The sequence below is a fragment of the Cetorhinus maximus genome, chromosome 18 (genome assembly GCF_964194155.1).
Source record: "Cetorhinus maximus chromosome 18, sCetMax3.hap1.1, whole genome shotgun sequence".
In the NCBI taxonomy this organism is placed as follows: domain Eukaryota; kingdom Metazoa; phylum Chordata; class Chondrichthyes; order Lamniformes; family Cetorhinidae; genus Cetorhinus; species Cetorhinus maximus.
In genome coordinates, this window is record NC_135896.1 from 94,726,468 (window position 1) to 94,749,364 (window position 22,897).

Sequence of the window (22,897 nt, forward strand, 5' to 3'; positions counted from 1 at the left end):
GCCGGGATGGCGGGTAAATAAAGAACAGAAGTAACGGCTAAATCGCCAGATGGTAATGTTGGGAAAATCTGAAGGGTTTTGAGGAGGGAGGTGTGTGTGTGTGGGATGAAGTCATGTGACTGCGGGAGGCGGAGCCGGAAGTCGGGCGGATGTTGTCGTTGCTGCTTCTTCCCCACCGGAGTCAATATTGTTGTTGGGAATCACCTTGAGGATGTCTTCCGAGGAGTTTGAGAAGATGCACGAAGCGTTTGTCTGTGTCCACGGGGAGCTGAGGCGCCAATGTGAGCAACTGTCCGGGTATTCAGGAGGTGAGAGAGACGCTGCTCCTTTCGCTTTTATTGCGGGGCTTTTCCACCCCCCCCCCCCCCAATCTCCCTGTCTTTGGGGTGGGGGGGGGAGACTGTCCCTGTCCCTGTCCCTGTCCCTGTCCCTGTCCCTGTCCCTGTACCGGGGGGGGAGAGACTGTCCCTGTCCCTGTCCCTGTCCCTGTACCGGGGGGGGAGAGACTGTCCCTGTCCCTGTCCCTGTACCGGGGGGGGAGAGACTGTCCCTGTCCCTGTCCCTGTCCTGGGGGGGGAGAGAGAGACTGTCCCTGTCCCTGTCTCTGTCCTTGGGGGTAGGGGAAACTCCCTGTCCCTACCCCTTGGGAGGGTGGTGGGGTGGGGAGACAGACTGTCCCTGTCTCTGACTGTTGGGGGGGGGGTGGTGAGAGACTGTTGTCCCGGGGGTGGGGGGGGGTGGTGAGAGACTGTCACTGTCCCGGGGGTCGGGGGGGGGGGGTGGTGAGAGACTGTTGTCCCGGGGGTGGGGGGGGGTGAGAGACTGTTGTCGTGGGGGTGGGGGGGGGGGGGGTGGTGAGAGACTGTTGTCGTGGGGGGGGGGGTGAGAGACTGTTGTCCCGGGGGTGGGGGGGGGGGGGGGTGGTGAGAGACTGTTGTCCCTGTCCCTGTCAGATAAAAACAAAAACAGATGGGAAAATTGAGCAGCTCCTGGTGAAGAGTCACCCAGACTCCAAGCATTAACTGTCTTGTCTTCCTCCCCGCCGGTGCTGTCAGACCTGCTGAGCTTTTTCCAGCACCCGCAGTATTTTGCTTTTATCATCGTGTCTGATACCTGGCACTGCCCTTGTGGGACATGCCGGCTGACAGAATCACAGCTCCACTATACAGCCCTCGTGGACTCCAGTTTGAAATTTGGCTTCGGCTCTGTGCTAAAACATAAACATTGGTGGAACCGTGACAAACATATTTGGGAGGCCCATTGGAGGCTTTCCCTCTCCAAGGAAAGGTTGCACAGATATAGGCTGGTATCCGCTGGCGTTTAGAAGAGTAAGAGGCGCCTTGATTGAAACCTTTAAGATCCCGAGAGGCCTCGGCCGGGTGGATGTGGAGAGGATGTTTCCTCTTTTGGGAGAATCTAGAACTTGGAGTCACTGTTTTAAAAATAAGGGGCCGCCCATTTAAGACAGAGACGAGAATTTTTTTCTCTGAGGGTAGTGAGTCTTTGGAACTTCCTTCCTCAAAATGCAGTGGAAGCAGAGTCTTTTTAAGGCAGATAGATTCTTGATAAACAAGGGGGTGAAAGATTATCAGGGGTAGGCAGGAGTTTACAATCAGATCAGCCATGATCTTATTGAGTGGTGGAGCAGGCTCAAGGGTCCTGGCCCATTCTGGCTCCTAATTTATATGTACGTTACCCCAAACTACTTTTCTCTACTTCAAACCATCTCTCACTTTATTCTCTACCCCCCTGCCACCCACCTCCCTCTTCCCCGAACATCCATAGAACACTACAGCACAGAAAACAGGCCATTCGGCCCTTCTAGCCTGTGCCGAAATATTATTCCGCTAATCCCATTGACCTGCACCTAGTCCATAACCCTCCAGACCTCTCCCATCCATGTATCTATCTAATTTATTCTTAAAACTTAAGACTGAGCCCGCATTTACCACGTCAGATGGTAGCTCGTTCCATACTCTCACCACTCACTGAGTGAAGAAGTTCCCCCTAATTTTCCCCTTAAACCTTTCCCCTTTCACCCTAAAGCCATGTCCTCTCATGTTTATTTCTCCTAATCTAAGTGGAAAGAGCCTACTCACATTTACTCTGTCTATACCCCTCACAATTTTGCAAACTTCTATCAAATCTCCCCTCATTCTTCTACGCACCAAAGAATAAAGTCCTAACCTGTTTAATCTTTCCCTGTAACTCAACTCCTTAAGACCCGGCAACATCCTAGTAAATCTTCTCTGCACTCTCTCAATCTTACTGATATCCTTCCTGTAGTTAGGCGACCAGAACTGCACACAATACTCCAAAGTTGGCCCCACCAATGTCTTATACAACCTCACCATAACATCCCAACTCCTATACTCAACACTTTGATTTATGAAGGCCAGTGTGCCAAAAGCTTTCTTTACAACCTTGTCTACCTGTGACGCCACTTTCAGGGAATTATGTATCTGAACTCCCAGATCTCTTTGTTCCTCCGCACTCCTCAGTGCCCTACCATTTACTGTGTATGTTCTACCTTGGTTTGACCTTCCAAAATGTAACACCTCATACTTTTCCACATTAAATTCCATCTGCCATTTTCTGGCCCATTTTTCCAGTTGGTCCAGATCTCTCTGCAAGCTTTGAAAGCCTTCCTCGCTGTCCACAACGCCTCCAATTTTAGTGTTATCAGCAAACTTGCTGATCCAATTCACCACATTATCATCCAAATCATTGATATAGACAACAAACAACAATGGTCCCAGTACAGATCCCTGAGGCACACCACTAGTCACAGACCTCCAGTCTGAGAAGCAATCATCCACTACCACTCTCTGTCTTCTCCCACACAGCCAATTTCGAATCCAGTTTACAACCTCTCCATGGATACCAAGTGTCTGAACCTTCTGAACTAACCTCCCATGTGGGACCTTGTCAAAGGCCTTACTAAAGTCCATGTAGACAACATCCACAGCCTTTCCTTCATCTACTTTCTTGGTAACCTCCTCGAAAAAATCTACAAGGTTCGTTAAACACGACCTACCACGCACAAAGCCATGCTGACTATCCTTAATCAGCCCTTGGCTGTCCAAATAATTATATATCCGATCTCTCAGAACACCTTCCAATAATTTACCTACTACTGACGTCAGGCTCACTGGCCTGTAATTACCTGGTTTACTTTTGGAGCCTTTTTTAAACAACAGAACAACATGAGCTACCCTCCAATCCTCCGGCACCTCACCCGTGGCTAAGGACATTTTAAATATTTCTGCCAGGGCCCCTGCAATTTCTACACTAGTCTCCCTCAAGGTCCGAGGGAATATCATGTCAGGCCCGGGGGATTTATCTACCTTTATTTGCTGTAAGGCAGCAAGCACCTCCTTTTTAATCTCTATATGTTCCATGAAACTACTGCTTGTTTCCCTTCCTTCCTTATACACTATGCCAGTTTCCTGAGTAAATACTGATGCAAAAAAACTGTTTAAGATCTCCCCCATCTCGTGAGGCTCCACACATAGACCGCCACTCTGATCTTCAAGGGGACCAATTGTGTCCCTTACTTTCCTTTTACTCTTAAATCATGGGCAGAATTTTCTCTTCGGCGCGCAGGGGCCCCTAATGCACGGTGATGTCGGGTGTGTGTCAAAACATCACCGTGTGTCATTCCGATCTTGAACTGTTAAAGGCCTGTTAAGGCCATTAATAAACCAATTGAATTAATTGACAGGGCTGCCCGTCTAACCTTAAGGTTGGTGGGCAGGCAAAGAGCCCAAGCGGCCTTCGCGTTTTTCATGAAACCTCATCCACGGGCGGGGTTATGTCTAAATAATTTCAGTATTTCTTTATTTTACAGTTTCAAATTGAACTTAACTTCCCTGAGGCAGTTCTGTGCCTCAGAGAGATTTCTGTGCTCTTTCGCATGCACGCGTGCGAAAGAGCGCAGGCCCTGACTCTCCCTCCTCCCCCAGCCTGCACAGGTAGCACTGAGCGCTACTGGGCACGCATCATGCTGGGCGGGCCTTAATTAGCCAGCCCCCCACATAAAATGGCAGCTCGCAGGCAACGATCGGCCCCGTGCCCGCTCCTGACTAGCCCGCCCAATAGGGAGAAAATTCTCCCCCATGTGTGGACTGTGAGGAACTATTAACCTCCAAATTTCAGCTTGTTCCAGCCTGTCTGCTCTTCTTTGATCACCTTGGCTATATCCAACCTAACTGCAGTCTATAACTATCTCTCCAAGCCATCACCAGATCCATTTCTCCTGAAAGTTCTATTTGTTGCTGTCTTGATTCCCTCATCAGTCAGCTTCTGACTACATTGCCACTGTTAAAGCCCAGTGCTTACTGACATCAGCTGTTCCCTCTTCTAGACACACAAATGACAATCTCTGTGACTGGTGAAACGCCACGTTAACCACTCTGCGGTCTTTGACACAGCCGATCACATCATCCTACCCCATTGCTTGTCTCAGTTGACTGGCCTCAAATGCCTCCATTCTTCAGTATTCAATCACAGCCAGAGTATCACTACCAATTACATCTCTTCTCATCCTTTTGCTGTCACCATGAGACCTGCTTAAGAAGCCATCCATGGTCCCACGTGGTTCTGCATCCACTTGCTTCTATTTGGTAATGTTATGACATGGGATTATTGGAGGTAGAGCACATCGCGGTGCACCTCTCACCATTTCATTTGGCCCCTGCACTGCCTGGGCTGTCATAGCGTCTGTCTGATATTCAATCTTGGAGGAGCCATATTTTCTAATCCCCTCTGGAAGATCGAAGTAACCTCCACTGCCTCCCCATTCCCCCAAATGGGCATCAACTGGCTACTTTCTCTGGCCAAACTAGGCTCCAACTCCATACCCTTTTCATTAAAACGTCTGCTTCCACCTCTATTACGTTACCTGCCTTCGCTCCATCACAGCACAATAGCAGTAATTGCATTTTTATACCATCTTTAATGTAGTAAAACTTCCCAAGGCTTCATGGGGGCATAATCAGACAAAAAGTGACATTGAGACATGGAAGAGGACATTAGGGCAGATGACCAAATGCTTGATCGAAGGGGTTTGTTACCTCCAGAGTTGAGTTTTACAATGTTACGCTGGCTGGTTTTCCATCTTTCATCCTTGAGAACATCCAGAATATTGGAACTTGTATCCCCTTTCAGTGGATCTCAGACTTTTTGAATTGAATGACTTCTTTTCAAATGTATTAGTAATCGCAGTTCTCCCCTGCATTCAAGTGATAATATATAAAGCTCATAATATGAAAGTGTTGCATGTAAAAGGGGTATTTTAACTGTTTTAGAAAAACGGACAATTACTCTCAGTTGCAGAGCCTGTCTATCCTTGGAGGTTGAGGGGGGTGGGAGGTTCATCGAGAGAGCATTAGCCTGGAGAAACCACAATAGGAGCAGGTGGAGAGCTGAAAAACTGAGAAGTTAAGTATGGATGGAGCAGGAGCCTGGAAGAGGAGTAGGGGAGCATGAGCAATGGCTGGGTGGGTAGTGCAAGGAGAAATCACAAAGGGAGCATGGTGGGGGGGTAGGGGGAACTGGGCCCTTGGCAGTCACCCAGATCACCCACCATAAGGCTAGCCCTGCATTACACATCCACTGGAAGGTCCCTGGAAGGAGCCTTGGTGAGCTGTTGCAGTGCATCTTGTAGATGGTACATAATGCTGCTATTGTGCGTCGGTGGTGGAAGGAGTGAATGTTGATGTTGGTGGATGGGGTGCCAATCAAGCAGACTGCTTTATCTCTCTCTCTTTCTCATCTAAATAGACTTATCTGAAAAATCATCTGTCCTGCCTCTGCCACCCTTCCCTGCTGCTTGGACACTGATGTACACTTCGGTCAATTCACTTTCCAATACTTTTAATTTTTGACCTGCTGAGCTTCACCCTAAAGCTTCAACTTACCCAGAACCTTGCTGCTTTCAGCCTATCCTGCTTCTACCACTTGATGCTTCTTGATCTCTGTTGATTTCCAGCCGTCAGCAAATCAATCTTAAAATCATGCTGTTCATGTCAAAATATCTGCTTCCTATCTGTTGTGCTCCTCTTTGGTGTCCATCTCTAAATCTAACCCTTTCAAGTTCTGTTTTCTGTCTTTCCTCCTGTACTTTCTCGCTTGGCCAATTGTGCTCCGTGTTTGATCCTTTCACCCCAACCACTACCTGAAATCTATATTAACTGACAAGCAGCTATATGCAGTACACAACTGATTTATGTTCAGCTGCTGAAACGTTGCTGTAACAATCAGGATATCTAATTATATTTTGAATCCGCTCCGCCACCCACCCCCCATTGCCTGTGATCAAGTAAAATCTAGAAGCTTAGAATATGGATTGAGTGTGGACATGAAATAAACGAAAATAATAGTGTTCAGAATGAATACATTAGAAGAAGCTAGTGTGAAGACTGATGTGGATGATATCTCACTGGAGCAAATAGATAGGTTTGTCTATTTGGGACAAATGATAACAGAATATGGTAGATGCAATGCTGAAGTCAAAAGAAGCACAGAGGGAGCCAGAAGTAATTTTGTGAAGACAAAGGATGTTTTAACAACAAGAAAACTCAAGTTTGAAACAAGGGGAAAAATCTCATGAGATGCTCTATTCTACCCATCTTCCTATCTGTCTCAGAAACCTGGACAGTGAGGAAAGATCTGTGGAAGACAATTGAGGCATTTGAAACGTGGGTGCTCAGATGTATATTTAAAATTCCACATACAGATCATTAAACCAATGGAAGAGGTGCTTGAAATTGGAAGAGAATAAACAACTTTTTAAAAAAGTGACACCCAGAAAAGAAAATGTCAGTATTTTGACCATTTGATCGGAGCTGAAAAGCTACAGAGATCTCTCCTGGAGGGCAACGTGGAGGGCAGCAGAATGAGAGGTCGACCTGGGTGTAGTTGGGTGACGAAAGTCACAGAGCAGTTGCAGGTGAGCTACAGTGAATGTGTGAGGATGGTGCAAGACTGATGAGTGTGATGTACCATGAAAGCAGATCTCCTGGTAGAAGTAGCTACAAGCAGCAGCAGCAATGTCTGTGTTTCGGGCACTAGAAGGGAACGTGTAAATGTTGGAAGCTGTATTAAAAATAGAAAATAGGAAATACAGCATGTGTATCAGTACCAGCAAAAAGATAAGATGGGTTTAAGCTTTGGTTGTACTGTAAATTCCCTTTGTCAGAATTTTTTTTTAAATGGGTGATGTGCTTCAATGTTTACTGTAAATCCCTCTCTACGTTCTTGGTGTTTTTTTGCATATTGTTGATGAGGCACATGAAGAGATGTGGGGGGAGGCAGATCTGATAACAGTGGGAATAATTTAAGAGACATGAATGTAAATATGGGGATGATGCGTGTTTCATCATGAGGGTGACACAAAGAAGCCAGCACAAAGGTTACGGGCAGGTCCGAGGTCAGCGATAGCTTCCTATACCTTTTCCAACAAATTCCACTTCAATTACTGGCCATGATGGGTGAGTTAAGGTAACAATCATTTACATTTTTATTTGCCTTTACTGGAGTAAAATGTAATGGCCCTGTTAATCTGATGTATTTATCCAACAAAGGGGCCAAATGAATAACGAGGCAACAAAGCCTTGTGTGCACAGTGCCTGAATGGATAAGACCATGTCCCATGAGTAATAGGTATTTAAATTAGTTCAGATGGTAGGATTGAAAGTAAACCGGATTTTGGTGGGGATTAAAGCAATGCAGCATTTAGTAATGTCAACAGACGTGATGCCAAAATAAATAAAACGAACACTGGTTAAATTGTACTTGTGACAGAAATGCAAAGGGAAAATATAGCCCTGTTTGATCAGCAAGCACATTGTTTTTCCCACATACCATTGTAATTTAACAGTTTTAGTTGTGTATCTTGTATCCCATCTCAGCATTTCAGCTCATGGTAAACTGACATTTGCAGATACGTTGTTAGCATGAAAGGTGGGCGTAAGTTACTGTTTAAGCATACATGCTATATCTTTTAAATAAACCTGGTAATTAGGTGAGATTCTTGAGCCAACACATTTGTGTATCTCTCCAAGAAACTAGAGATCAGAAATCTGTTTGTGAAATCCCTTGGGTACAGAAACATGTTTCATACCTGCTGACTGGAATGCACATGGATGAAGTACATATATTTTCTATATTGCTACAGTTTAGATTTTTTTTTCTTCACAGTATGTTATTCCAGAGAGGAAACTACGCTATCAAAATGTGACATGCTGATGCAGTTTCTATTTTGGTCTTTTTTAATGCATTGGATAATTTTTGTGACATTGCAACAGACATTGTCCTGGCTATCTACTGTTTTCATATTGAAGAATTTCAAGAATGGGAACTCTCCTTCCTTAATGGTAGGATGTGTTTTCTTTTGCACCCCATCACATCTCACTTTAAATTTATTTTTCTCCTGTTTAGTGCACCATTACACAAATGAGAAGGCACATTAGCAATTTGTGCTACTGTATAACCAGCTAATAAGAGATGCGCGCTGTGGGCAATTGATAACTTGCCTCTTTATCTATCCTCTTCCACCCTTTGGTTAAATATGTAGCCTCTTCTAGGTGTCTTCCGCTGACAAGTTAAATGAGTTTGGGAGCTCGTGAGAATCCAGGTAGCTCTGTGGTACAGTGCTTTCATATACCAAGTTAATCTGCTATGACCACACAACGGTATAAGTAATGGAATTGCAGGAGATCTAGAGTTAATAGAACATATGGTCTAATTTTCCACTGTGCTCTTAGTATGTCCTCAAATAAAAATGGAATTTGTTTCTGATTTTAATGTCAAAGCCATTTTCTTCAGTGGCTTTTAATGCCCCAAGAGAATTAAAACAAGTTAAGACATTGGCTTATTACTACCTGGGGTGAGAGGGGATGGTGTAAAGCTTCATGTAGAATTGCATCAACTCATCATTTACTGTAATTTATCTTCCATTTGATGTTTTGCAGAACAGAAGAAAAGATTTATTCGAAAAATAGATGAAAAAGTTGATGAAGCAAATGAAGTTGTAAGTACTGAAGGGGAGAGAACTGTCAGAAAATCTTCTTTGGAACAATTTGCAGTGTGAATGTTTTATTAGACACCAGGTGACTTTCAGGACTGTGCATTGACTGATTTACTGAACTAATCCATGTATAAATTATGGGCTGTGAAATAGCTTAATTTATCAGGGAACGCCAGCAACATCTATTATTTGAGAATTTGCACCCTTCATTGCTGCATGCTTTTGTTTCTAGCTGGATGGAATGGAAAAAGAAATAACGAAAGCACCACACTTATATCGTAATCAGATGAATATCAAAATTCGTTCATACAGAAAAGATGTGAGCAAGTTACAGCGGGACATTAGAAGCAATGATATTGGATATGGAGTACGTAGTGACGTTAAGTACACTGTGTACAATGCTGAAAATGAACAAAGTGTAAGTACTGCAACTAAAAAGTATTGTTCTGGCAACTACATTCTCTTCTATCCTATGAGAATTGAAATATCCATCTAATTCTGTACACAAGAACACAGGAAATAGGAGCGTGAGTAGACATACAGCCCATCGAGCCTGCTCCTCCACTCAGTATGACCATGACTGATCTTGGGCTTCAAATCTACTTTCCCACCCACTCCCCATATCCCTTGATTCACTGAGAGATCCAAAATCTGCCTATCCCAGCCGTATTCAACAATGGACCATCCACAACCCTCCGGGGCAGAGGATTCCAAAGATTCTCCGTCCTTTGAAGTAATTTCTCCTCATCTCAGTCCTAAAAGGCTGACCTCTTATCCTGGGACTATGCTCCTCTCCCTCATGTTTTAGATTCCATGACCAGCAGTAACAACCTCTCAGCATCCACTCCTATCAAGCCTTCTGTGTTTCAATGAGATTGCCAAGGTTTAATATAAACAGGGTGTATCACTAATAGAATACTCTACTCACATTAGAGCTAACTTTTAGCTCACTGTTTGTTTTTATTGACAAATTGTAGAGTTCAGCAGCAATGGAATTAGTTGAGGTGGCAACTTATTTAATCTATATTTGTTGGCCCCAACACTCCTGTGTCAAGTATATTGTAGGCGATATCAAAAACATTTTTTCCCTTGACATTTGTATTTGTCCCTATAGTGCACTTTAATGCTTCTGTTACTTGCCCCAGCCATCTTTATGGGCTCTTTAGTTGAGATTCAGTTCCATGTCAGTTTGGACTATTCTGTGCTGTGGAGTTGGGCCATGTTCCTTGTAGGCCCCTGGTAGCCTGCAGAGAGAGAGAGAGAGAGAGAGATGTGGCTTCCATTAGTGTGGGCTCGAGTCCCAGTGGTCAACCTGCTTCCTGATCAGCTTGTCAATATATTTTTTAAATTATTCATTCATGGGATGTGGGCGTCGCTGGCATTTATTGCCCACCCCTAATTGCCTAATTTTTGTTCAGTCAACCACATTGCTGTGGGTCTGGAGTCACATGTAGGGCAGACAGCAGATTTACTTCTCCAAAGGGGTAAAAACCAGATGGATTTTCACAACGATTGGCAATGGTTATCATTGGATATTTTTAAAATTCCAGATATCAAATTTCACCATCTGCTGTGGTTGGATTCGAACCTGGGTCTCCAGAGCATTACCCTGGGTCTCTGGATTACTAGTCCAGTTACAATGCCACTGCCTCCCCTAGAGATCAAACAGAAACAAAATGTTCTGTTTTGGTTGGGGTGCAAAAAAGTGCTTTCTCCCTCCTGCTTTTAGGGCAGGATGGGTCTGTAATCGCAGCATCTCCATCACTCTCTTAAAAGCAAGGTGAAGACATGTTTATGAAGAAGTAAACAACTGACCGAGCAGTGGCAGAAAATATCCTGTGAATCTTTGAAACCTTCGAAGTTGAGAAATAAATCAACGTTCCAATCACTTCATCATGAGTGAGTTTGAAACAGTTAGAAAAGACCTCAAGCTGTCAGGTCTCTCCGGTATCTAGTTCTTTGTCAAATGTAGTTAAGCTCATTTTATTTTTTTTTCCCTCCCAGAATTACTTAGCATCTCAGCGTGCTTTGCTTTTGCAAGGTACAGACGGTCTTAACAGAGCTACCCAGAGTATAGACCGTTCTCATAGGATAGCAGCAGAGACAGATCAAATCGGTTCAGATATAATTGAGGAACTTGGTGGGCAACGCGAGCAACTGGAACGTTCAAAAGATAGGGTGAGTTCTCCTTGTTAAAAGCGTGCATGTAGGAAGTGATTTTGGTGAGAAATATTAAGAGAAAATAATATTTCTCAGTCTGAAAACTTCGAACTGTGTAGTTTGAGATTTTGCTCCCTTTTTACTGTTTATACTTTGTTTTTGTTCCTAAGCTAATAAATACAGGTGAGAATTTGAGCCGGAGTCGCAAAGTACTGCGTGCCATGTCCAGAAGGTAAGTTTTCAAGAAATCTTGTAAAAATAGCAACAAAGCGAAACACCATTACTGTTGCATCAAGGTGGAAATTGGAGTTTATTTTTTTGAGCCATATGCTTTCCAAGGTGAGTGAGAGATTTTCACTGAATGACCTTAATCACCCTGTGAAAATTGAAGATCTATAGTGTGGGGGTTAATAATGAATTATGATGTCTGGCATGGGGACCAGAGGAACTAAGTCTGAGTTAGTAATAACGAATTGATGAGGTGGATTCATTTTCTGCTAGCAATGCCTTAGTCTACATGTACAGTTGTCTTCCTCGAGGGTACAGAATGAATGCAGCATAAATTTAAGCTGAAAATGTGTTTTAATTTGGACTCCAGAGAATTGGCATTGAATCCTGCTCCCTATGATTGATTGGAGATAGATTTACCTTGGTGTCCTGACTATACTTGTTCCCAATGAAAATAACAGCCTCCCTTGTTGGTTTCATGGGTCTGATTAAAGGTGTTTTACATATATAAATGCAAGTCCTTGGATTAACATTAAGCTATCCCAAGAGACTTCAGTGTTAAATGGCTCAGTGTTTAATTTTTTTTTTTTAAAAAGGAAATATTAGGACAGATGACCAAAAGCTTAGAGGTAGCTTTTAAGGAGCAGCTTAAAAGGAAGGGGGGCTAGGGAGCTGATTCCAGAGCTTAGGACCTTGGCCACTGATAGTAGAGTATTAAAATTGAGGATGTGGAAGAAGCCAGAATATCTTGGAGGGGAGAGGCCGAGGCAGGATGGGGCAAAATAAGGATGTGATTTTAAAATTGAACCATTGCTTAACCTGGTGCTACTCCAGGAACTGAGTGAACAAGACTTGGTACGATTTAAGATATGGGCAGCAGTATTTTGACCTTAAGTTTATGGATAGTACTTTAAAAGTAGCTTTTGTCACTTGCTATTTTAAGTGAAGATAATCCATGAAGACTTGGGAGAAGTATTACAAGGAAAGATTTTCAAATGGTAGAAAAGTTAGCTAAATCATATTTTTAATAGGTGGCGGTATTTCGTTAGGAGTTAATTTTCAGTTACTATGGTATCTGTTCCAAAAGTTAGAATTTTCTCCCATCCCCCTAGTTCATCTTTTATAAAGAACCATTTTATAACCCACTGTGGCTAGACTGCCTTCCCTCTATACAATAACCAGTGTTTTCCATATTTGAAGAGTAGACATTAAAATTTAATCTTTCAGTTATGGGTCAGAAATGAATAATGTTTTGATCTCTCTAGGGTTGTGACAAACAAGCTGCTACTGAGTATTATCATCCTTCTTGAAGTAGCGATTCTGGCAGCTGTTGTATATCTCAAGTTCTTCCGCAAACACTAACTTAACACGTAATCTGGGTGGTTTCAGTGCTGTGAACTCCTGCTCAAGTGCTTCCTGTGAAGCTCGCAGGTTTCTGACTCGATGACTATTGAAAGATGAGACTTTGAGGATGTGTATTAAAGTACTTTTATTGCTGAACCATTCCATTCTTCATCATGTACTCAACCTGGTTAGAGGACTTCCCTGTGGTTTGATGGGTCTTGCAGCTGAAGTATCTTTGAGCAAGATGAAGAAACTTCACAAATGACGTTGCATTTGATCAGTCTCTTAAACTTTGCCAATAAACTACATTGTAGTAATGTGCACAAACTTTTAATAAAGTCATTTGATATTTAACAAATGTCCAATTGGTCTTGAGCATAAGTTATTTCTATCCAGAGGGAAAATTTAATATACATTAATAGTATATTGATTTAGACCTCCAATCATCTTAGATTTTTATGTAAGCAAGCACAGAGCATTTCTGAAAGTTCACTTGATTCTCCTGACTAGAAAAGCACTGCTTTGACGATTTACCAATTTATCTCCAGCTGGTTGAATAGGGAAATGAAATTCATCCTATTCTTCACACTGGAATGTATCAAAAAAGCTCAGATGTTGTTCACTTTACCTTATGAATAAAAGGGATACAGATGAAGGGCTGAGAACACACTGTCCCATTAATGTGTCCCAAGGATAAAGTGTATGTGGAACAAAGTACTATTCCTCTAAATTTCAGTTCTGGAATTTGAATTTGTACAAACTAGACACTGTTCCTTTCTCCAACAAAAGGTCCTAAAGCCGTAGAGTCTGTTCGTTTGTTGCATATGTTGCACTGGGTGTCGGCAGTTCATCACATTTGCCATGGGATCCTTCTCGGGCCTGCCCCAAAGAAAAGGAGATGACATCCACTGCAATGTTTACTGTAGCATTAAGTTCCTCATCCGAAGTTGCAAGTTTAGGGTTGACTTCAACCAGATCCATTGCAGACAGCATTCCTGCAAGTGGAAAGAGAATTACTGCATTTCAATGCAAGCTAACAGCCAGTTTAAGAAAAGAACAGTTGAACAAAATGTAATTTTTACATAAAGCCTGATCTTAAAAAAAAACTTAAGATAATCAATTAGTTGCTTTTGGCCATTTGTCTCATACCTGTGTTATGTACTTCCTCTGCAATATACATTCCTTCCCTGTAAGTTAGTCCTCCTATCACTGGAGTGCCAGTTGCAGGAGCTAAAGATGGGTCAATAGCATCCACATCGAAGCTCAGGTGCACTGGTCTTTTCTGTCTGAAAAAAAAAATCAACATTTCAAATTAGATTTGCATATTTACAAACTAGCAATTGCTTGTCTAAAATATTTAAAGTCCTAGAGCATAAACAATGTTTGCCAGTTCACCTACACAAAAAAAAAATCATTGCACATGCAGGGAAAGATCCAGCCCGTTTAAGTATCAGTTGGTATGCCCATCCAAATTCGCCAATTCGAGCTTAGATTCAGGTTCTTGTGCTACCTGAGCATCTAGAATGCAGACAAACCGCTCACCTCTCTAGTCCTCCTGCCCATTAGACTGCATAATGGATTATAAAGTGACTCAGTACAACTCTGCTTTCGTCAGATGTGTACTCAGGTTTATAAACTACAAGGCAGTGTTACAAACTGCCCTACAAATAAGATCAATATAAATTAAGAAAGCTGGACCTTGTAGGTGACCTGAAAACAATTGGCTCTCATTTTCCACCAACAATGAACCTGAACAACATAGCTACATTTGATTCTTCTGTTCTTAACCTACCTCCCAACAAGGTGATCAAATGTTCTTTCCATCACTTTCTGTATTCCGAGTTGATCCACCTCTTTCATAGAAAAGTATCGGATGCCAAAGTTTTTCAGGATGTAGCTGTGGGGAAGAAATAAACATTATAAAATTTTTTAGGACAGGTTTGCCATGTTAAATTGCAAGTGCCTGTTGAGTCAGAAAGTTGTGGATTTAAGGCCAATTGAGGGCTTGCGCATGCTCCAGGCAGTCACCAATGCAAAACTATGGGGGATTGCGAAATAGGATATTCTGTCGCATCTGTTTAGATGGACAGAAGATTACCTTTGAGTGCATGGATTGGGCGCTCAACATCCATGTCAAACCACAGATTAAATTGTCATTCTTATTTGCTGTACATAGCCACTTAATGCACAAAGGATTTCAATACTTCCAAATTAATGTTTGTCGCAAAGCACAAGGTTGTCAAGTGCTATACTATATTCCAAACTATTTCTCTGAAATGCTGAATTATACATTTTGCACAATCTGGTTTGTTGCACCCTGTATATCAAGATTGAAGTAGTGATTAAATAAGGAATGTTCAATTAGGAACTTGGTGTTCAAATGCATTCAAGTAATAGGTTGTATAAGTGAATGGTTAGTTTCTGAATCATTAAAATCAGCTTGAACCTTGGTGATATTATTAGCCACCTAAAGCTATACTGTGTGGGTATGTTACACCTCAAGATAGCAGGCAAACTTGCACTAAAGCTGAAAGAAAAATGTGTTCTTACTATTCAGCAGGATCAACATCCCGTAGTCCAATGTAAACCAAGTCCTTTGCTGAAATGCAAGGAGTGACCCAGGAAAATCCAGGAAGTGGTGGTATCTTTAATTTAAAAAAAAAGTAATTTCTAATTTAAACAGCAAATTTACACTGGTTAAATGCAGCTGGGGCAAATGTTGCGAAGACATTTCCTATATTTAATCAAGACAATGAGTTGACAAGAAGTCATTTAACTAGTTTAACTCCAATATAAATGTTACCTTGTCCTGGAGCTCTCTTATAAGGAATGACACTGGCTGTCCATGCAGATTACCAGACATTGAAGTAAGAGGTGTGTTTAGATCACAATGTGCATCCACCCATATGACGCATAGATCAGGACGCTGCTGTGCATGCCCATGGACTGAACCAATTCCTAAACTGGATATTTATGATAAAGAAAGGATGTTATGAGCACACTGTTTCCCCCTGCACAGTGCTAACTTTTCAAACAGCACTTTCAGATTTAGCTAGTGTCTAATTTTCCCCACAAGATTCTAATGCAATTTAAATTGCAATTAGCTTCTGGCAGCAATTTATCTTCCACATCTATATAATTGCTTGCTGTTGGTGGACTCACCTGTGATCTCCTCCAAGCATAATGCTTAGGTGACCATCACCAACTGCTCGGCTGACTGCTTCAGTTAATGACCGGTTGGCCAAACCCACTGTTCTTGGGTGATGGACAACGTTGTTATATGGTGTATCATTTGGTACAGTGGTGAAACTCAGGTCTCCATAGTCGTATACTTTACAACCTGAAAATTAAGTATTTGATGAATTTTGGGAAAAGTATCAGTCTACATTAGAAATGGCATTTCAGTGACTTGTGGAAAGCACCAAGTGTCTGGTTCCAAACTCTTCACTGATTTCCACTCTTACATTCAACCGGGTGGCTATTCAGAGTCAAGCTACTCAAAAATCAACACCTGTGTGCTTAGTCCGCCCCCTTCTCAACTCTAGCCTGCCAATTAACAAATGTAAAATATTGCCCCCCACCCCCGCCTCAAGTATGCATAGCTGCTATGCTGGATACTAGCTGACTGCCTGTTCAATTCAGATCCCCTACAAGGCATTAGCTGTCAGCTTTGATTGGAACTGACATTTCTTCCTGCATTCCAATGACGAGCTTATTTTTACAGATTCCTTTACTGAACCAGATTTGCTGGGGCTGGGGGGAGGGGAGGAATCTTTTGCACTTTAGTGAATTGACACCATTAGACTAGAGATATTTGTTTTTATGACTGGAATCTGCCAGAGGAGTAAACTTGGTTAAAATTCCATTCCTAGCCATCTAAACTGTAGAAACCTGCCTGCTTCTCCCTTGGAATGTTATTTGTTTAATAAAATGTAGATTTGAGAACTCAGTGATTAACAGGCACCAGAAACACTGAACAGCACAACTAATCATGAACTGCCTAACGTATTTGAGGTGTCAGCTGTGGCTCAGTTCATAGCACCCTCGCCTTTGAATCAGAGGGTTGTGGGTTCATGTCCCACTCCTGGAAAACCAAGAACTGTGATTGTACTCGAAAGAAGTTGCAATCTGTGACTGTTGGTAACTCGAAAGAGTATCCTTCTAATCACAGCTGTACACACGATGGGCTTGCCTCTGCTATTCAGTCATGCTAGGTGTGATCATGTATTATCAAACCAGTCATCTCCAGTCAGGTCTCCAATACTGGTCAATGGGATTGTTAAGCAAGCCCAAGGGCGATGTGTTGTGTTTGTTTTAAACCCAGAAGACATCAATCGCTGCAGATTTAAGTTAAAATGTTTTAAATCATTTCTTGCCCCACCAAGTGTCCTTGAGAAGGCATCTTGAACCACTGCAGTCCACGTGATGTAGGCACATCCAGTGATGGTTGAGTGAGTTCCAGGATTCTGACCCAGCGACAGTGAAGGAACAGTGACATATTTCTGAGTCAAGATGGCATGTAGCTTGGAGGGGAACTTACAGGTGCTGGCATTTCCATCCTGCTGCTCGGTCTTTTAAGTGGGAGAAGTTGTGGGTTTGCAACGTGCTGTCAAAGGAGCCTTGGCAAGTTGCTGCAGTGCATCTTGCTATGGTACACACTGTTGTCATTGTGTCCTGGTGGTGGAAGGAGTGAATGTTTAAGATGGTGGTCAGGCTGATCAAATGAGCTGCTTTATCCTGGATGGTGTTGAGTTGCGAGTGTTGGAGCTGCACTCATCCAGGCAATTGCAGAGTATTTCATCACATTCCTGACTTACATCTTGTAGATGGCGGTCAGGCTTTGGAGAAATGAGATGGTGAATTACTTGCCACAGAATTCTCAGCGTCTAACCTGCTCTTGTAGCCACAGTATCTATTTGGCTGGTCCCATTAGGTCTCTGGTCAATGGCAACTCCCATGATAAAGCAATGGTAATGCTGCTGAACACCTAGGGGAAGTGGTTATATTCCCTTGCTGGAGATTGTCATTTCCTGGCACTTGAGGCACAATGATACTTGCCCAAGCCCAAATGTTGGCTAGGTCTTTATGCACATAGGCATTGACTGCTTTAGTATCCGAGGAGTCTCAAACATAGGCTTATTGTTTCAAGACAGTTCCAACTGATTTATTGCAGGGGGGTTAGTTTAATCTTCAAGTAAAACTCAAAAAAATCAGGAGGTTTATGGAATAAATGGGGAAAGGAAGATCATCAATGCATTATTCAAGGTGTATGCTATAATCCTAGAGAATACATTTCTCCATTTATAAATTATCAATTCTTAGATTATAAGTTACATTTCCAATACTTTTCCAACAAATAGCTATATGCATTTGGTGCTGTCATTAAGTAAACTTGGTGGGAAACGGATGTGTGAAAAATTGAACATACAAATTAGCAGGAGTAGGCTACTCAGCCCCTCGAGCCTGCTCTGCCATTCAATAAGATCATGGCTGATCTGAATGTAACCTCAACCCCACATTCCTGCCTAACCCCAATAACCTTTCACCTTCTTGTTAAATCAAGAATCTCTCGTTCTGCCTTAAAAATATTTGAAGACATTGCTTCCACTGCCTTTGGAGGAAGAGAGTTCCAAAGACTCTCAACCCTCAATTTTTCCTCGCCTGTCTTAAATGAGTGACCCCTTATTTTTAAAAACAGTGACCCCTAGTTCTAGATTCTCCCACAAGAGGAAACATCCTCTCCACTTCCACCCTGCCAAGACCCCTCAGGGTCTTAAGGTTTCAATCAAGTCACCTCTTACTCTTCCAAATTCCAGTGGATAGTCCCATCATGGTATTTTTCAATTTATGCAATTTGAATTGATCCAAGTTCAAATTTATGCAAATAAAAGATAGCCAACAGTGTCTGGGAAAACAAGCTTATCATTTGATCTGATTTACTTAAAAGATAAACTTACACTTCATGTACAGTGAAACGGTTGCTTGCTAAGCTGTGACAGCTGGTGTGCCTGAGACAATACTTCTGTCTCGACTAGCAATTAAAACATCTTAGCCTTCACAACAGGTTTGCATTTTTTATTTCTACTACTCCAAGGGAAATGCAAAGTTTGGTGTTTCTGTTACTGGATAATTCACAAGAGAAGAGCTCACTAACACTGTTCATGGGGAACATTTAGTTCATGACAACATAAGACTACTATCCAAATATAGATATTGTTTACCCCATCAAACTGCACCTCAAAGGGAGTTCTTTTGTCCAACAATAGGGTGTTAGCAGGGACATCCACAAGCATTCCCTCAAGTGAGTTTGATTGGAACAAGTTATAACTTGGTCCTATAAACAGATTGATATCTTGTGCTGAAGAAATAAGAGTAGACCATATGGCCCCATTGAGCCTGCTCCATCATTTAAGATGATCCTGGCTGATCTTGGGCTTCAACTCCACTTTCCTGTCACTCCCCATATCCCTCAATTCCCTGAGACACCAAAAATTTGAACATATTTAAGGCTGGGGTAGACAATGATGGAGCATCCACAACCCTCTGGAGAATTCCAAAGATTCACAACCATCTTGAGTGAAATAATTTCACCTCATCTCAGTCCTAAGTGACAGGTCCCTTATCTTGAGACAGTCCCCCCATATTTTAGGTTCACTGACCAGGGGAAACCATCTCAGTGTCCACCCTATCAAGCCCCTTCAGAATCTTGTACGTTTCAATGAGATTGCCTCATTCTTAAACTTGAGAATATAGGCCAAATTTGCTTACTGGTCTCTGCTGGGAGGGTGGAGAAAACTGAAAAAGATTCTTTCCATTTGAACCATTTAGTTTTACAAATATAATAATTGTGCTGTCAGGTCTGATAACTAAATTAAAATTACACTGACAGGCTAAAATCAGCTTTAGACATGAGTACAGGAACTCTGATCCCTCGCTGCTCCAATTGTACTTTTCTGTCTAGTTACATACGGCAGTACAGGCTACATTTTCAGTACAAGTCAAATCATAGAATATAGCCAGAAGGGAATGCAACTCCCAATACTGTACAACTGAAAGGACTCAAAACTATGTTGCTGGAGATCCTAGTTTAACACTGCTGCCTTTAGCTCAGTAACAGAAGCAACACTTGTTCCAACTACCATTAGCAATTTTCTACAGCCTGATTGGAACATATAGGCAGACAATGCTTTCAAAATATTAATAGAGAAGGACAAAGAGAGTCTGCACAAAAGTACACAGCTATGATGTTAGTAAGCTACTTTTAGTACATTTTTGCTCACTCCAAGAAACCTACACTATTCTTAAATGACTCCAGAAGTTCAATGTCATTGATCACTTTCTAGTAAGGGAGGCAGTTGCACAGTGGTATTGTCACTGGACTAATATTCCAGAAACCAGATGGTGAAATTTGAATCCAATAAAAAAAAAAAATCTGGAATTGAAAGTCTAATGATGACCACTGTTATTTAAAAAACCCACCTGGTTCACTAATGTCCTTAAGGAAATCTGCTGTCCTTACCTGGTCTGGCCTACATGTGATGCCAGACCCACACAGCAATGTGGTTGACTTATATGCTAGCCACATGAACAAATAAATTGGTCAGATGGCTCTTTTTACTAACACACACTAGTGTCCCTTTGGAAAATGAGACACAAAGCTGAAGAGGTCATTTAGACTGTTATGCTGGAAATCTGAAATGAGTGTGTGTTGGAGGTCATTAGGCTCCCCATATTTATACCTCTAGACCCTCGTTACTAGCTCCATTATTACCTTTGTGCTTTACACCATCTCGTTTGAAATCACTCCCACCTTCCATCCTCTGAGCTTCTAGTTTGTTTTCTACCCCTCCCCCTTGCTTAAAACTGTTAAATTTCCAAGTGCTCCCAGTGCTGAGGAGAGGTCATTAACCTGAAAATTTAACTGGGTTTCTCCTTCCAGAGGTTACTGCACCTGCTTGGTGTTGCCTGCATCTTGTATTTTCACTCCTTCACAAGAAATAGCAATAGACAACCCAGTCTGCTCCACCATTCAATACAATCATGGTGGATCTTGGGCTTCAACTTCACTTTTCTGCCTGCTCCCCATATCCCTCAATTCCCTGAGGAACCAAATATCTCTCTCAGCCTTAAATGTATTTAACGATGGAGCATTCACATCCCTCTGGGGTAGAGAATTCCAAAACTTCACAATCCTTTGAGTGAAGTAATTTCTCCCCATCACAATCCCTTATCCTGAGATTGTGCCCCCAGCTTTTAGATTCCCCAGCCAGCAAAAACAATCTGTCTTCCTTATCAAGTTCCCTCAGACTTGCGTGTTTCTCAGTCTTAACTTGGTCCTCTGATGCTACAGTCAAAAGCTTTTCTGTGCAGGATCTAAAGGTCTCCCTCTGTAAACAACACTGAAGGCGTGATCTGACCCCTAGGGGTAGAATCTTCGGGTCTGCAAGCAGGGGTGGGCCCCACTCGCTGACATGTAAAATGACGCACGGTGATGTTGGGAGGGTGTGTCCCGACGTCACTCCGGTCCTCAGTTTGGCGGGCGCGCAGCAGAGTCGGCTGTGCACCTGCCGAACTGTCAAAGGCCTATTAAAGCCATTTAAAAACTAATTAAAGTAATTAATTGAGCTGCCCGTCCAACCTTAAGGCTGGCGGGCAGGTGAGGAGCCCAGGCGGCCTTCGCATTTATCATGAAACCTCATCCACGGGCGGGATGAGGTTTCATGAAGGGTTTATAAATTAAATCAATTTTATTAAAGTTCATTGACATGTCCCAGCTCATGTGACACTGTCACATGAAGGGACAGGTTTTAAAAATGTTTCTTAATCAAATTAATCTCCAAGGCAGCTCCGTGCCTCGGAGATTTCTGCACTCTTTCGTGGGAGCGCTCAGCGCTTCCAGGTGCGCGTCATGCTGGATGGGCCTTAATTGGCCCCGCCCATGCAAAATGGCAGCACCCAGCCGATTGCGGGCGGCGATCGGCTGCGCGCTCGCCCGCGCCTGCTCCCACCCACCCCAGACGGGGAGAAAATTCTCCCCCTTGGAGTTTCATTACTGCCTCTAACTTACACCCTTTATTATATAAAATTCTTAGTTTAATTGCTGCTGTACTGATAATAGGATGTTGAATCTAATACAGCAGGGTTAGTCAATTTCAATACTATTTCGACCCCCTCCCCAGATGCAGAATTCCTTTCCAATTTAAAAACGAGCACAATATGGTTCAGTTATCTGTTACAGGTATTGTGGTGGTGGCAGCATTCCACCTTGTAAAATTCTCAATTTTATTCAAACGTGATATCGAGCAGGAGGGGAAAAAAAAGTATCTAAACATTTTGAAGGGAGATAGAATTAATAACCAGGTTGCAAATGTATACCAACATTACCTCTCAAAAGAATAAGCCAGCACCAAAGCTTTCTGAATGGATAAATGGACAAGGTTTCAGACCAGGTTGGTCCCTGGATCATTTGCATTTGCAGATTTTGGGGACATTTACTCCTTCATATCAGTCAGCTAAACTCAGGACAAAAGCAGTTAGAATTCCTGACCCAAACCATTATCGATGGACTCTTGCTGGGAACTGCATGTGGGGCTCTGGTCATAACAGCAATTAGCTCAGCTGTTTTGCCCTTCCTAACCTGATGTTCTTACCACATGCCTCATGGTACTTTGAGATTGATATTGAGGATGTTACACAAAAGCTTAGGGGACAGCCATTCCCTGGTTCATTCCTCATGGAAATGCCTTGACCACAGTTGACTTGCCTGGTTTGAATTTGAACAAAAGCTTGGCAGTTCACGGTCCCCTGGTGCATTCTCCATTACAACAGTCTCTACCAATCAACACCCTCTTCTCTTCTTTATGCAGCATAAATTTGAGATTGTCCTGATGAGTGCAGGATAAAAAGCATGTCTCTTTTTTTCAGCAATACTGAAGAACTGTTTCATCTATAGATCCATAACCAGCAGCAGGAAGGGGGATAAAAATCCCCATCTGCGATATCAAACAGAGAATCTTGCAGCCAATACAATCTTAATCCTCTCTCCCAGAGACAGTGTCTAATTACTACTTTTTTAAAAAAAAAAAGCCCTTCATATTGCAGTGCAAATAATATATTGGACAATACAAGAAAAAA

At 42.5% G+C, this 22,897-nt stretch overlaps 2 protein-coding genes across 2 annotated transcripts in view; one reads left to right on the plus strand and one right to left on the minus strand.

The window, feature by feature from the left end:
* vti1b (vesicle transport through interaction with t-SNAREs 1B) lies at positions 1-13,128 on the plus strand. Its single transcript, XM_078563233.1, has 6 exons — positions 1-308; positions 8,976-9,034; positions 9,264-9,449; positions 11,036-11,209; positions 11,362-11,423; positions 12,685-13,128. Exons 1-6 carry the CDS (start codon positions 212-214, stop codon positions 12,779-12,781), a joined length of 675 nt encoding a protein of 224 aa, XP_078419359.1. The 5' UTR covers positions 1-211; the 3' UTR covers positions 12,782-13,128.
* Positions 12,894-22,897, minus strand: part of arg2 (arginase 2) — an 18,282-nt gene continuing 8,278 nt past the window's right edge. The window contains exons 3-8 of the mRNA XM_078563232.1: positions 15,926-16,103; positions 15,567-15,726; positions 15,314-15,408; positions 14,556-14,660; positions 13,913-14,049; positions 12,894-13,758 (exon numbers count right to left, since the gene is read on the minus strand). Coding sequence (XP_078419358.1) covers positions 13,556-13,758; positions 13,913-14,049; positions 14,556-14,660; positions 15,314-15,408; positions 15,567-15,726; positions 15,926-16,103 — 878 coding nt within the window. The 3' untranslated portion in view covers positions 12,894-13,555. The remainder of the gene's footprint in view (positions 13,759-13,912; positions 14,050-14,555; positions 14,661-15,313; positions 15,409-15,566; positions 15,727-15,925; positions 16,104-22,897) is intronic.

Bases quoted from the DNA above. Each gene is read 5' to 3' on its own strand.
- vti1b (XM_078563233.1), top strand. From the start codon at position 212: ATGTCTTCCGAGGAGTTTGAGAAGATGCACGAAGCGTTTGTCTGTGTC. The intron at 309-8,975 runs GTGAGAGAGACG...GATGTTTTGCAG, and splicing joins ACTGTCCGGGTATTCAGGAG to AACAGAAGAAAAGATTTATT. The intron at 9,450-11,035 runs GTAAGTACTGCA...TTTCCCTCCCAG, and splicing joins ATGCTGAAAATGAACAAAGT to AATTACTTAGCATCTCAGCG.